This window comes from Diabrotica undecimpunctata, chromosome 8 (genome assembly GCF_040954645.1).
Source record: "Diabrotica undecimpunctata isolate CICGRU chromosome 8, icDiaUnde3, whole genome shotgun sequence".
In the NCBI taxonomy this organism is placed as follows: domain Eukaryota; kingdom Metazoa; phylum Arthropoda; class Insecta; order Coleoptera; family Chrysomelidae; genus Diabrotica; species Diabrotica undecimpunctata.
In genome coordinates, this window is record NC_092810.1 from 34,776,650 (window position 1) to 34,791,403 (window position 14,754).

The 14,754-nt window shown below is 33.8% G+C and overlaps 1 protein-coding gene across 1 annotated transcript in view; it reads left to right on the plus strand.

The window, feature by feature from the left end:
- The window catches only part of LOC140447417 (uncharacterized), a 54,408-nt gene that overhangs the window by 33,651 nt on the left and 6,003 nt on the right, over positions 1-14,754 (plus strand). Inside the window, exons 4-5 of the mRNA XM_072540057.1 lie at positions 4,635-5,538; positions 10,531-10,754. Of these exons, the coding sequence (XP_072396158.1) occupies positions 4,635-5,538; positions 10,531-10,754 (1,128 nt within the window). The remainder of the gene's footprint in view (positions 1-4,634; positions 5,539-10,530; positions 10,755-14,754) is intronic.

Consider the following 14,754-nt stretch of genomic DNA (forward strand, 5'->3'; position numbering starts at 1 on the left):
GTGTATTGTCTTTAAGAAGGTCTTAAGAATGTGGCTCATTAGACTGATAATACGATGCTCTTCGCATTTTTTGCATTAGGTTTTTTATGTATAGCGATAAATGTAGATTTTAACCAGCTCTCTGGGATCTTTTCCCGAGTCATAAATTTTATTGAACGTTGTCGTAAGCCATTTTACTCCTTTGTCTCCCATGATTTTTAGAAATTCTGAATGAAAGTTGTCGGGCCCTCGTGCTTTACCTGCTTTGGTTGCTTTAATTGCGGCTTTGACTTCGTCTTGAGTGATTGGTGGTCCTGTGTCGTGTCCTGGATTTGCATTACTGGTATCAATTGTTAGCCTTGTTAAAAAATATTATTCTCTCAGTTCCTTTTATCATACCCTTCCATATCTCTTTTCAATTTCTGTAGCTCCTGCTTCATTTTTTCATTCTCCTTTAGTATTTTATTGTAGTTTTCCTCTAGGGAATTTTAGCAAACGGTAACCTTATATCCATAGTACCCGACGTAGTACAATTACTAATATCGGGTAGTATTGTTTAGTTTATTTTTCAAGTTAAAATAAATATATTCTTCATTAGTTTCTTTCACTTCAATAAATATTGTGTATAAACGATAATAGCCATTATGTTTGTTTATGTAGGTACTCTCTTACTTGAAACTACTGTTAAACAATCATAGTAACTTGTTTACGAAAATCGGTTTACGATTAAAACTTTAACGAACCACCTCTATTCGTTACCTCTATCCTTATTTTGATTCGGTGCTTTGACGAATCGAGAGATCGGGAGACGAGACGTTGCCAAATAATTTCGTATGAAGCATTGTGCATTTTATTATTTTTAATGAGAATAAGGCACCATGTGACTTTAAAATAAGCTTACTTTGACGTTTAGATTTTTAATTCGGAAATCGTACTTAAAATACGAAACATTAATAAATTTTATTTATATAAAACGATTTCCGAAGTGGAAATCAAAATGTTTTATTACAATTATTGTAAAGTAAAATTGTGGCATATTCCCAATAAAAAAACAGTAAGCTGCCATTTAAATCCATCTCGCCCAAATTTGATTATGTTAGAACATTATTTAAATGCTAAAAAGACAACAGGTCAAATAAAACCAATAAGTTTGGCAACGTTGAACTTCCCCTTTTTTATTATATCCACTCATGCATGTTCGGCGATATAAAGGCCGGACCTAATATACCTCTCTCCTTTTAAATATCTCACGTAAAGTCAATACCGACCATAAACTTTTACCTATACTGTATAAACATCTCATGATTAATAGAAATCTGTCACGACTCATGTGCTCAGCGAAGCATTTTATATTAAACAGATAGTGACCTTTCCAGTAATCTTGTAATCTATTTAACTTTATTGTTACTGTGTGCAACACTAGTGCTAAGAAAGTTAACATTTCTTCGAATGTAATAAGTTTCCATCGTGTAACTCTGGACTTCTCAGTAATTCCTTCCGAACAAAAAAGCACTTCAGTATAACGATTAGTTTCCTCAACAAATAAAATTACTAGTTCATCATCAACAATAAATCTAAAAGCTCGATAGGTTCCTTATTGCCTGGAATTGTTTGTAGAAGTTGCTTTTTTTTAGTCAACTGGAACTTTTTCATTTCCCCGGTATATCGGACCACTGCAAAATAACATCAATAACATCATTTGTAACCTCTGACTCTTGAATGGATATATATCATCAATTGCACCTATAACATTTTTTTTGTAACAAAGTATCATAAAAATCAATTACCTATATTACCTTCCTCATCATCTGTATGCTCTTCCGAATTCGATTCACCCCAACCGCAGTCCCGACCACTTATAATCAAAATCTGAATAATAATCATCATCGGAATTCTTCAATATGTTTAAAAGTTTATCTTCTTTTAAAGGTATTTTACGTTTTTTTGGTTTATCCATATTTAGTTAAAAAAAAAGAAAAACTTAAAAGGGCTAATAGTTTTAGGTAGGTTATGTTCTAAACAACACGCTTACATATTCACAAACACGTACCTCTAATTCTTTTTCTCATGGCGCCGTCTCCTTTCGAAGGTTGGCGATCCAAATGGCAATTGTAGTTTTGGAAACTGCTGCGCGAAAGATTTCTGCGGATGTGCGGTCGAACCATCTCCTCAGGTCTTTTAGCCACGAGTTCTGGCGTCTTCCTACTGATCTTTTGCCCTGTACTTTTCCTTCCAAAATAACTTAAAGTAATTCGTATCTTTCGCCTCTCAACACATGACTCAAGTATTGCATTTTCCTCTCTTTGATTATTCTTAGTAATTCTTTTTGTTTACACATGCGACGAAGTACCTCAACATTAATAACTCTTTGTACCCATGGAATTCTCAACATTCGGCTGTATATATACATCTCAAAGGCATCTATTCTTTTCTCTTTTTGGGAGTCCATTATCCAACTTTCACAGCCATACAGTAAGACAGAAAAAACTGATCATTCGGATTCTAAGCCGCAGACTAAGGTCTGATCTTGTAAAAAATGTTTTCATGCTTATGAATGCTTTCCTTCCTTGTTCGATTCTTGATAGGATTTCTTTTTTTGGATTATACTGACTATTGATATTTGCTCCCAAATATTTTATGGAATTTACCTGTTGTATTATTTGACCCTTGGCATACACATGTAAGTTTATTGGTGTCTTTGAAAATACTAGAATTTTAGTTTTGAAAACGTTTAGATGTAAACCGAACATTTCGCTGTGGTGAACTACCGCATTTATTATATTTCGTAGTACTTGTGCGTTGCTTGCTATTAAGACGGTATCATCAGCATATCTGATGTTGTCTATGCTGATTCCGTTAATCTTAATTCCGCCTTGGACCTCGTCTAATGCTTCTCTGAATATAGACTCCGAAACAAATGAAACAGTAACGGTGTTAAGACGCAACCCTGTCTCACTCCTCGTCGGATTTGTATATCTTCGAATGTTGTGTGCTCTATTTCGATTGTTGCCGTTTGGTGCCAGTATAGTTCTGAGATAATTCACAAAAGTCTTGTTCGTCAACTCCAGTTGTTCTCAGAATTTCGATCATCTTTTGATGGTTAACGCAGTCAAATGCTTTTCGATAGTCAATAAAACATGCATATACATCTACATTCATGTCTCTGCATCGTTGCGTTAACACATTTAAAGCAAAAAGAGCCTCTCGTGTTCCCAATCCGTTTCGAAATCCGAATTGAGTGTCACTCATATGGAACTCGCACTTCTTGTAAATTCGTGTATGGATAATTCTGAGAAAAGTTTTAAGGCAATGAGACATCAAGCTTAATATTCGATAATCATCGCATTGTGAGGAATTCGATTTTTTAGGTAATGCTACGAATGTTGATTTTAACCAGTCTGTTGGTATTTTACCTGTGTCATATATCTTATTGAATAGTGCTGTTATTAAGTCTAGGCTTTTACTTTCGTTATCTGCAATTAGTTTTAGTATTTCGACATTGATATTGTCTGGACCGGTGACTTTTCCATCTTTCTGAGATTTTACTGCGTGGATCACTTCTTCTTTGGTTATTTCTGGGCCTTTTTCATTTATTCGATTATCTGTGGATGGTGGAGAACAAGGTCTATCGTCGTCAAAAAGAGTTTCTATGTATTCTTTCCATCTCTCTAGTTTGTATTTTGTACCCATAATTATTTCGTTATTATCACTTTTTAATATTGTTGCTTGTCTCCTTTTGTGTCTACCTGTCATTTCTTCTACTTTTTTATGAATATTAAAGGTGTCGTATTTTTCCTGAAGTTGTTCGATTTCTAGGAATTTTGTTGACATCCAGTTTTCTTTCGCCTCCCTGCACTTTTGTCTTAATGATTTTGTTGATTCGTTTGTATTCTTGATTCGCTGATTGTTACTTCAATGTCTGTCTGTATCAAGTTTTCGTATCAAGTTTTTATTTCTTCCTCTAGCTTGATACTTATTTCTTTTTTCTGTTCAGGGTTCTTCAGTTGTGAGATGTCTATTTTTCTTGTCACTGTTTTCTTTTTGACTTTGAGAAATCTTTAATCTAAAATCCATTATAATTGGATTGTGATCGCTATGTATATCAGCTCCAGGGTATGTTTCCGTAGATTGTATGTACTTCTTAAAGGTGTTATTGAGCAAAATGAAGTCTGATTTTGATCAAATGAAATTTGATTTCTAACAATTCTGTCTGCATGTGATTTCCATGTGTATAGCCTTCTAGGATGTTGTTTGAAGAAGGTATTGGATATTAACAGATTGTTTGTATAATAACAGATTGTACCTTTAATGCTGTTGAAATACTAACGTGTTTATTTTGAATGAGCTTATGGCTCACCAGCAAGCCATGCGCAGTCAAAGTGTTAAATTTCTTTTGATACTCTTCTTAATCTCTCGAACAACGAGGCCTTCGTAATGTTCTTGTGTACAATCAGCTTATTACCACCTGATCTTTTTCTCTTTGGTCCCCTTGAGCCGCTTTTCTTTACAAAGTAGACCTATTACTACCGAGATCGTAGAAAAGTGGTTACTACACCGCTACAAAGTACTAATAACGTTCAATTGAATCCATTGATCCTATTTTGTAAACTTTCTTTGCTATTACTACTTTATTGACGCTAGTTTATTATTTTTAGATAAAGTATTTGTAAATAACGGATATGCAACAGGAGAGTACGAAGTCTGCAGCAAAACCGACAGTATTAATGTAAATAATCTAATTAAAAATTTACCGAACCTGCCCCAACCAGACACGACCAAGTACGTCTTGAACTGGTTCGACACTCACATCGACGATAGAGGTGGAAAGACGTTTATTAAAGAGCATTCTGTTCCAAATAACCTCACAGACGAGGACAAGCCTCTACCCTATGAAAGTTCATTTGACGAATCTGAAAACGAGAATAACAAAAATAAAAATTTGACGTTTAGGAAGTCTTACAAGAAGAAAATAAAGATAAAACATAGAAAATCTATGTCTATAGAAGACGTAGAAAGAGAGAATAATGGCGTGATTTCAAGCGGGTTTGATTCTGCCGAATCGGACCATAAAAACGAAACTAAAGAAGTTTCTAGTGAAAGTGGTATCGTTTCATTACCTAATTCAAAAGAATCTGCTTCTGAACAAACCGGACAACAGATAAATCCGTATAATTACGAAACTATAAACTTAAAACCAAATTATGGCGATCAAAAAATTTTGGCAGCTAATAATGTCCACAATAATTTCAATATAACTTCTAAACCTTTAGAAAAACCATCTTCTATTTTCCTAGAAAGCAACATTGTGGAAAATAGCAGCGATTACATGACTTGCTCATCGAACAGTTTGCTAAACAAAAATATTTTCTCGATAACTTTAATCACGAACGATTCCAGCGATAAGTCATGCATAGACAATAAAGCAGTAGCTAGTGATAGCGTAACAGACGAAACGGGAAGTACAGAAATGAGTTTCGTTACCGTTTCGGCAGTGTACAAGTATGAAGATATGCAAAAAGGGATTGTCCTGTACGAAAAGAGAGTGCATAAAAAGGCCAGGTGAGTAAATTTTTCTATAAATTATAAGATTGTAAGATACTTAACTGATAATAGAACATATGCGGAATAATACAATCGATTATCGCTTCGTACGAAATTCTCATTCGGTTCGCTTTAGAGTACGTACAAAATTACACCTGCAGCGTTGCCGTTGTTGACATTTGTACTGAATTATTTTAAATATCAGCTAAAGCTATTTTAAATAGCTATTTTTGCAATTAAAAGGCTTTCTATGAAGGGCTATTTTAGGAATTTATTTTCAGAAACTAAAAAAGTACAAAAAACTTTTAAAATAAAAAAAAATCATGAAAAAATCGGATATTACAACAAAAGGTGTTATAAAAATATAAGATAAAATAATATAATATACAAAATAAGATAAAATTTATTTAAATTAAGTAGTCTATTGAAAAAAACTCTTGCGCATCTACATAATAATTGGTATTTTATATACATTCGCAATGTTGCCATATTTATAATTTAACGGAATTTATAATTTTACGGAGTAAACATTTAAAAAATTTATATTTGAAATAATAATATGGTTGAGTTTACCGAAAGTACAAGCTGAATATAGCCGCAAATGTCAACCATGAAATAAAATATTTGGGTTTGGCAGTGTTGGAATGTTATTATAATGCATATGTTGCATGCTTCAAATATAAAGAGAGGAAGCTATTAAAAAGTACATTTTGGTTATACTATTTTATGAATTCTGCAATTTTTAATTTATATGAAACAATGACGAGTAAGTATTTGTCCGTTATTCCCGCTACCGTTAACAGTTATTTCCAGAAATTTCTGTGTCGTGTTTTGTCTACAACTTCCTGTTCCTTTCTATGTTAATCAGTGTGAATTGAACTAAGTTAATGAATATATATATATATATATATATATATATATATATATATATATATATATATATATATATATATATATATATATATATATATATATATATATATAGTGAATAGTGGATTGTTAATGTACGGTAAAATTTTTCGCGGTAAAGCGGAATGGCCCCTGTAAGGATAGCATCACCTCCGAAACACTACATTCATTTATCCACAGACTGTCAGCAAGGAGGCTCCCTGTCCATCTTCATGATTAGCATGTCTGCAAACCGCGTTTTTCCAGTCATCTTTCATTTGACCTTTTCCTTTCCTGTCTTCTCTCGGCTATAGTAGGATTTCATTCTCTTTTCTCATACAGGTATTTTCTTTCCACTGCCAACAGATGCTGCGGAACACATCCAGTGATAGCCCCTAAGACTGCCGCAGACGCAGTCATGTAGGCGCATGTCACTTGCAACAGACTTGTTCTGTCCATTCGTGGCATGAGTCTCCTGTAGGCCGTTATCTCTACCTCCTCACTCCAGATTGGTGCCGCGTAGAGGACGATCGACTACACAACAGCCTATAAGGCCCTCCTCCTTTCGGATTTGGGTCCCTCAATGTTGGGTAAAACCCTCCCCAACACAGTCGCATTATTCTCAGCTTTCCGGGCCATCTCCCACACGTGCTCGTGCTGTACATTGTAGTTCCACACTTTGACTGTTTCTCTTCTCCTTCAGAATAATGGCTTCGGTTTTCTTTGCCATGAGTTTCAGTCCGTGCTGCGTCATCCATTTTTTTTACGACGCCTTCTGCGTTCTGAACCCGGTATTTGAGATCTGGCTTATCCCGCTCCACTACCAGCACAGCGAGGTCATTCACGAATGCGAAGGGGGTTGTACCCTCTCCGTATTAACAGTTCATAACTCCCTCAATTGCCAGGTTCCATAGCGGCGTGCCCAATGCAAATCCCTGGGGGACCACGGTCGTCACGTCGACGATGGTGCCCTTCTCCACCATAATCCTTTCGAACACAAACCTGACCAAACCTAACTCAACGTAATCGAAACTAATATAAACATATCTAATGAAAGGCAAAATAAAAACAAAATCTTTATTTTTCACAAATTTATATTTTGTATTTTTATATTTTTACAAAATTTTGCACTAAACAATATTTTTGAAAATATGGCAACATTGGTTGAAAAGTGACATGCGGTTAAAGATAGCACAATCAAGATGGACAATATATTTAAAACTATTTATTTATATAAATATTATTTAATACTCTTATAAAACAGCAAACATAAATATGCATTGAAATACAGAATCCGTATTTTTAGAGCATTATAAAGTATGAAGTGAATAGAAAGCCATACATAATAAATATTTTAAATTTCAGTTTAAATTTAAGGTCCAGACACCTAGACAAATACCATTTGGTATCTTATCCCTAAAATTTCTAATATTCAATTTGTTTATATTTTCCCGCATCTGTTCTCCTCCTAGCTTTATCCTCTTTTTTTTTATTCCTATCACCAATTTATTTTTGGGTTGAACTGAGTACGTAATATGACAGATGCAACGTTGCCGTTTTTAAAAATTTTCCTGATCTATCCTGAACTTTGAATATTTCTGAATATTTTGACATATGCAGTCGTTCTGATGAGACCTAAAGAGGTTGAAATACGTATAAGCGGCTTGCAGATGCCCTGCAATCGAAATTAAATCTTATACCGTCTTTCTGTTTTATTTCTTTACTCTGTTTCGAGTACTAGAAACTGAATTCACTAAGAATTTTTACCGTGATGAACGGCATGTCGACTGCAAGTTATAGATTCTCTTGCAGATTAATTCATCAATCTCTCTGCTTTGGAATTTAGGTTCGCCATGTAGGAAATCTTAGATTTCCTAGAGTTGTTTTTTTTTTAATTATTAATAATTTAAAGCGGAAAATGCACCAGTTTAAGAACTTTCGTTTTACCACTAAAAACCATTTGCGACATTGCAAAATTTAATTGCAAAAATATTGCAGTGTTTTGCTTATAAACATTTTGAATAACTTTTTGATATTTCCCGGGAAAAAATTATTTTTTCATATTCGAAAAGTTGGAATTTTTCACAAGTTTAAAAAGAAAAAAGTCGTCCTACAATTAGGTACGCAGTTAGTCACCTTTTTTTAATTCATAGCTTTATTACAATTAAGGAACCTAATTAGTGGCATTTTAAAGATCAAGGACTGAAGTGTTACTGTATAGAGTTTTGAAAAAGACTGCATATGAACATAGTGGTCTATAAATTCAAATTGTGGAGCTCCAATTCGTTCATATTGGAGTAGTTGAGGGCGTATAGTAGACTCTGAATTCAGCTATAAAATTTAAACCGAAAATTAACAAAATGTTCTTCTTCATGTACCATGTCCTTTCAGAACGTTGGTTACCATCATAGCTGTCTTAATTTTATTCACTGCCACCCTAAATAGCATGCTTGTATCTACACCTTACCAATCTCGCAAGTTCTTCAACCATGAGGTTCTTCTTCGACCTGGACTGCGTTTACCTGCTATTTTTCCTTGCATGATATTTGGTAGCAACCTGTATTTGTTACCTCCCATTACATGTCCGAAATACTCCAGCTTTCTCTGCTTGATGCTTTTTATGATCTCAGTATTCTGGCTGAGACATTCTAGTATTGTGGAGTTTCGAATCTTCTCCACCCAGGAACCTTTTAAAATTCTTCTATAGCACCACATTTCGAAAGCCTCAAGGCGATTTAGATCGATTTTATTCACAGTCCAGGACTCGACATCATAAAGTAAGACCGAGAACACGTAGCAGCGAAGTAGGTGGATCCTCAATGCCAATTTTAGGTCTCTGTTACCTTGGACATCCTTCTAAAAGCCGCTCTAGCCTGCTCTATCCTAGATCTAATTTCGCCGTGACTTTCTGCGTTACAATTTAATTGCTGTCCAAGGTAAACAATTTTATCAACTTGCTCAAGTTTGGTATTATTTACATATATAGACGGTTTTATATGCTGTTGTTTACTTATTACGAGTGTTTTGATTTTCCGTATGTTCAGATCCAGACCTGCCTCCCTACAACTCTCAACGACACTATTAAGTAGTGTTTGCAGATCTTCTTGACTAGAAGCTAGGAGTACTGTATGGTCCGCATATCGCAAATTATTGATGACTTCACCGTTCACAAATTCCTTCTTGTTTTTCAGAAAGTGCTTTTCCGAAAATTCTTTCGGAGTAAACAATGAAAAGCAGGGGTAACAAGAGGCATCCCTGCCGTACTCCTCTTTTAATATTAAGAGCCTGTGATTCAACACCATCCACTAAAACTGATGTTGTTTGATTCCAATATAAATTTGCAATTATTCGTACATCTCCGCCGTCCAAGCCAATATCTTTTAGAGCTTCGATCAATATAGAGTGCTTAACACGATCAAATGCCTTTTGAAAGTCAATAAAACAACAGTATATGTCTACAGATATATCTCGACATCTTTGAGCAAGTACATTCATTCCAAACAGTGTCTCTCCAGTTCATTTATTGTAGATACGACCATGTATTACCCTCAGAAAAATTTTCAATAAGTGGTTTAACCAACAAAATGTTCCTTCGATTAAAATAAAAAATTTACGATTTTAAATAGAAAAGCATATATATATATATATATATATATATATATATATATATATATATATGTACATTTTCCCTGTTATGTCAAAATTCAAAAATCTGGAAAGTCATATAAGTATCAAATATAAAAAAAAACATTAAACCAAGTATACATAAATATTACAGTAAATAAAGATCTATTTCTAATTACTTACAACTCTATTCAGAATCTCTGTGGCAGGTGAAATCTTTCCTACGGTAATATTGTAATAAGGCTATTTGGGATTATTACTTTTGCACCTGATTGTAGTGGTGATCACTTCTGTCCTCCTAGTTAGTAGCACGCCAGGTATTAGGTTTGTCAGGTATGCTAGGAAGAGTCGGTTTGTATAAAAGCTGAAAATACAACTTTTATACAAGACTACTTTTATACAAAGAACAACTTTTATACAAACCGACTCTTCTCTAGCATAATTTGCATATCAGCACAACATCTGCCTTTATTTACCCATACCTACTGCAATTTTCAGTGAGACCAATGGGAGCGTTAAAACGTTATCATCCAAGATGTCATCCTTGCCCGAAACCATTAACTATGATGCTGCTACTCTGCGGAGAGAGCTTACCATCCTAGGTTTTAATCCCGGACCTATTACTGCCACTACCATGAGGGTGCATTTGAAGAAATTGCATCAGCTGAGGAAACAATCGCCCCATGTCCGTGAACAGAGCAGAAAAATCGAATCAAAAAGAGGTGAGTAACAAAATTAATCTAAAAATCTGCTCAATGTTACTGCATAACTCATGTCTGGACTACAATTGTTGATAAGTACATCAGTTTTCCAATTAATTGTCTCTAAGGAATATTAGTTAGAATTTTACTGTCCTCCTTGTTACGGGGCAAATGTCCTGGGACCATCTTACTTTCTACTTATTCACATAACCGAAGCATACACAATAAAAATGACCCCGGTAAGTACCGGTAAGAATTTATTTCTTATATTTAACATTGTTGCCGTTAGCTCTCAGATGATTCACCTTCAATTGAAAATTTTTATAGTATAATACTTGAAAATATTTATAACCTGCAGATGTCGGTGTAGTTACTGCAATATTTGAGTGTATTAAGTGACCAATCGTTGTTGTGTATTTATAACATTTATAAAATGGTTTACGAGTACGTTTAACTTCCATTTAATCTTTACAAATTTTTGAATCATCAGGTAGTCCTAATATCTTTAAATTGTGTCTATTTATGTGTCCTAATCTTCTTAATCATTTCTTTTGCATCGTTTACGTAAATTCAAGTGTTTGTCTGTTAAACATTGCACTATGAGCTTTTACCTTTGGGATCTTTTAGTTTAAACTCTGCTTTCCCTTTTGCTTCACTGTAATCTTGCTCTGTTTTCTCCAATACGTCTGATAATTGCCTTTCTTCTAGTAGTATTGTTACTCTGAATTTCAAATGGTTAAAATTTGTAGTAATTGTCAGCTGGGAAACATTCACAATTGCTTTAGCCATTTTTTTTTGTCTGGGCCCATAACAGTTGACAACCGGAATCACTACTAACATTGTGAACCTGTGTGGCCAAGGACAAAGTTCCAATAATAACGAAATATATGAATGATGATGAAAAAAAATGCATTATGACCCCATTATTATTTAATGTATATAGTGAAGCCATTTTTGAAGAAACATTACTATCTCAAAGTGAAGGAATAATAATTAACGGAAGATCTATTAACTACATAAGATATGCAGATGACACCGTGATTATGGCAAGCTCTGCTGAACAACTCCAATTACTGCTAAACAAAACAAACAGTTTAAAATTATTTAAAAATTATTCTACGTTACAATTATTCTTACGTTACAGGAGAGATAATGAGGCATTCTCTCTCCTGTTGCCGACAAGAATGTAGCGTAGAATAATTTTTTTAAATAATTTTAAACTGTTTGTCCTTGTTTTAGTGTAGTGTTATGTACAATTTATGTTTAAATTCATGTTTATTACATTCTGCGCTTGCTGGATAGCCCAAATTTGACGAAATGCCCCTGATGATGCTGTAGAAAGCGAAAGTACTTGGGCAAGATTTGATTATTAAAATTGTGCTCGATGTTTGCCTTTAATTTTTTCAAAGTTAATTTATCATTTTTTGGATCATTCTGAATAAAAAATATTAATTGTAATTTTTCTCTAAAGTTGATCGTTTTCAACTTATAAACAATAAAAAAACGATCAATGATGATTGAAGACTGAAAAACACACAATTATTTTTGAATTCACCAAACCTTGTTCTATTACTTTCTTATACTTTAAATTAAAAACATTGTTTTTAGTTGTTTGAGGCCCGTATCACAACCTAAAAATGGATTTATACAAATTAGGACCACTTTTTGTATGAGCGACCTCTTGTATAAACATATTTTGCTGAATTTAAAACGAAAATCCTATTATTTTTCTATCATACATTGATTTGTTATTTATTTATGTGTCTTCTGGATTTTTTTCAGTTCTTAAAAGGTTTATTTATAAGCCAAATTAGTGCATTGTAAATATTTGACATTTTTACACAGCAATTCTTATCGGCAGTGAAGACGGGAAATTGTATGTGAGATACATCTTTCAATGTGAGATAAAATAAAAATGCGATGACTAACTGGAATGTTTAATGTGTAAGATTAGAGAAACATAATATGTCATGTTTATTGGAAATACTCGACATAATTAGTATTAGAATTTGTTGTTCCCCAATGATGGTAATAAAGAGTTCGCAGTGAATTATTCAATTACTTTATTCTACAAAAGTACTAAAAACTAAAACATGTGCTACATTCTAGAAATATAGGATTACAATTGACAGTTGACAACCGGAATCACTAAAGACATGGTGAACCAGTGTTGCCAAGTACAAAAATCCAATACTCCTCGATTTGAAATGTTGAAACATGAAAATCGTAACCATTATAATTAACAAAATAATATTACAATTCATATAACATAAATTTTATTTCATAGATTTATGAAAGTCTTGATACTATTATAATTGAATATCATAATGTAAATTGATAAACATTAAGTATGAAATATACAGGGTCATTCACGCAACATGTTGGTTAAAAGTTTTCAAAGTTCTGGTCGTCACTGGTTTCTGCAAACTTGCAAATAATGGGTTATGCAAAGCATTCTTCATTTTTTAAATATTTGCATCCTTCTAGCACTTCCGGTTGCACCGGAAGTCGCCATTAAGTTTCTTATTTTAAATAGAAAATCTACGTAACATTCTGGATCGATTTTTATTGGGATACCATTCTCGAAAAAATAGCCGTTTTTGAGATATTTAAAGTTTTTGAAAAATTTTTCATATTACACATGCAACTTCAAAAATTAATATTGTGGTTAATATTTATGCTGAAAAAACAAAAACTCTTTTTCAGCGTGTACTAAACTCTATTTTTATTTAAGCATAAAAAAATTTGCCAATGTTAATACTGGGTGTTCAAAATTTTGTATTATATTTTTATTTTTATATATTTTATAAATATATCTATAAAAATATATATCTATATAAAACAAAGACTTATTCCTACTTCCCACACACACCTTCCCAAACCCACCGAGGTAGGTTGTCCTCCTGCGGTACAACCAGCCCCGGCTTTCCTCCGCCCCCTGGTCTTTGAGCCAGGTCTCGACTATTTCGCGGTATCCCCCGTCAGGCAATGGGAGATTTACGTGTATTTACATTTAAGTGGTAGGTTAGCCCATTTGGCTTTATCACTACCGGTCAAAGCAATTTCGTTCGGCGATATAATGATGGTTGTGTGTGCCGATACTTGCTTTCCCTTTTCTGCACCAAGTGCAGTCGAGAGCGAGCAAGCATCGAATCCTTTCATCCGTCGTCTAATACCCAGTCATTCGTCCAGTCATGTCCTTAATCTACCTTACTTGCTAATCTAATTAAATTAGAATTCTAATTCTAAGATTAGAAAGAAATTCTTAATAGAATTTCTTTCTCAAAATCATTTGTCAAGGTAGTCCCCTTTTTTATATCGGTGCTGCAAAGCATGCCACATATTATAAGCTTTTGGTTTATCTCGAATAACCTCGTAATGACTGTCATTTATATATTGTACAATTATTGACCAACAAGCTTCATCTTTCTGTTTCGCTGCTGACTTTTGTGACACTGCAGTATAATAATTATTTTCACTGAATTCCGTAGTAATCCATTCTTCAACTTCTTTTTCTTCCAAAATAACTTTAATTCTATATTTCCATGCAGAATAATTGGCCCCATTCAAAAGTTCAATATGAAATGTATTCTTTACTGTACTTGCCATATTTTATTTCTATAGAGTTTTCTGAGGATTCCATGTTGTTGAGGATTCCATGGGTACAAAGAGTTACTAATGTTGAGGTACTTCTACTTTTACTAATGTGTAAACAAAAAGAATTACTAAGAATAATCAAAGAGAGGAAAATGCAATACTTGGGTCATGTGTTGAGAGGCGAAAGATATAAATTACTTCAAGTTATACTGGAAGGAAAAGTACAGGGCAAAAGATCAGTAGAAAGACGCCAGAACTCGTGGCTGAAAGACCTGAGGAGATGGTTCGACCGCTCATCCGCAGATATCGTTCGCGCAGCAGTTTCCAAAACTACAATTGCCATTTGGATCGCCAACCTTCGAAAGGAGACGGCGCAATGAGAAGAAGAGTTTTCTGGGCCCAGAAACTGTTGGATTTTAGATTA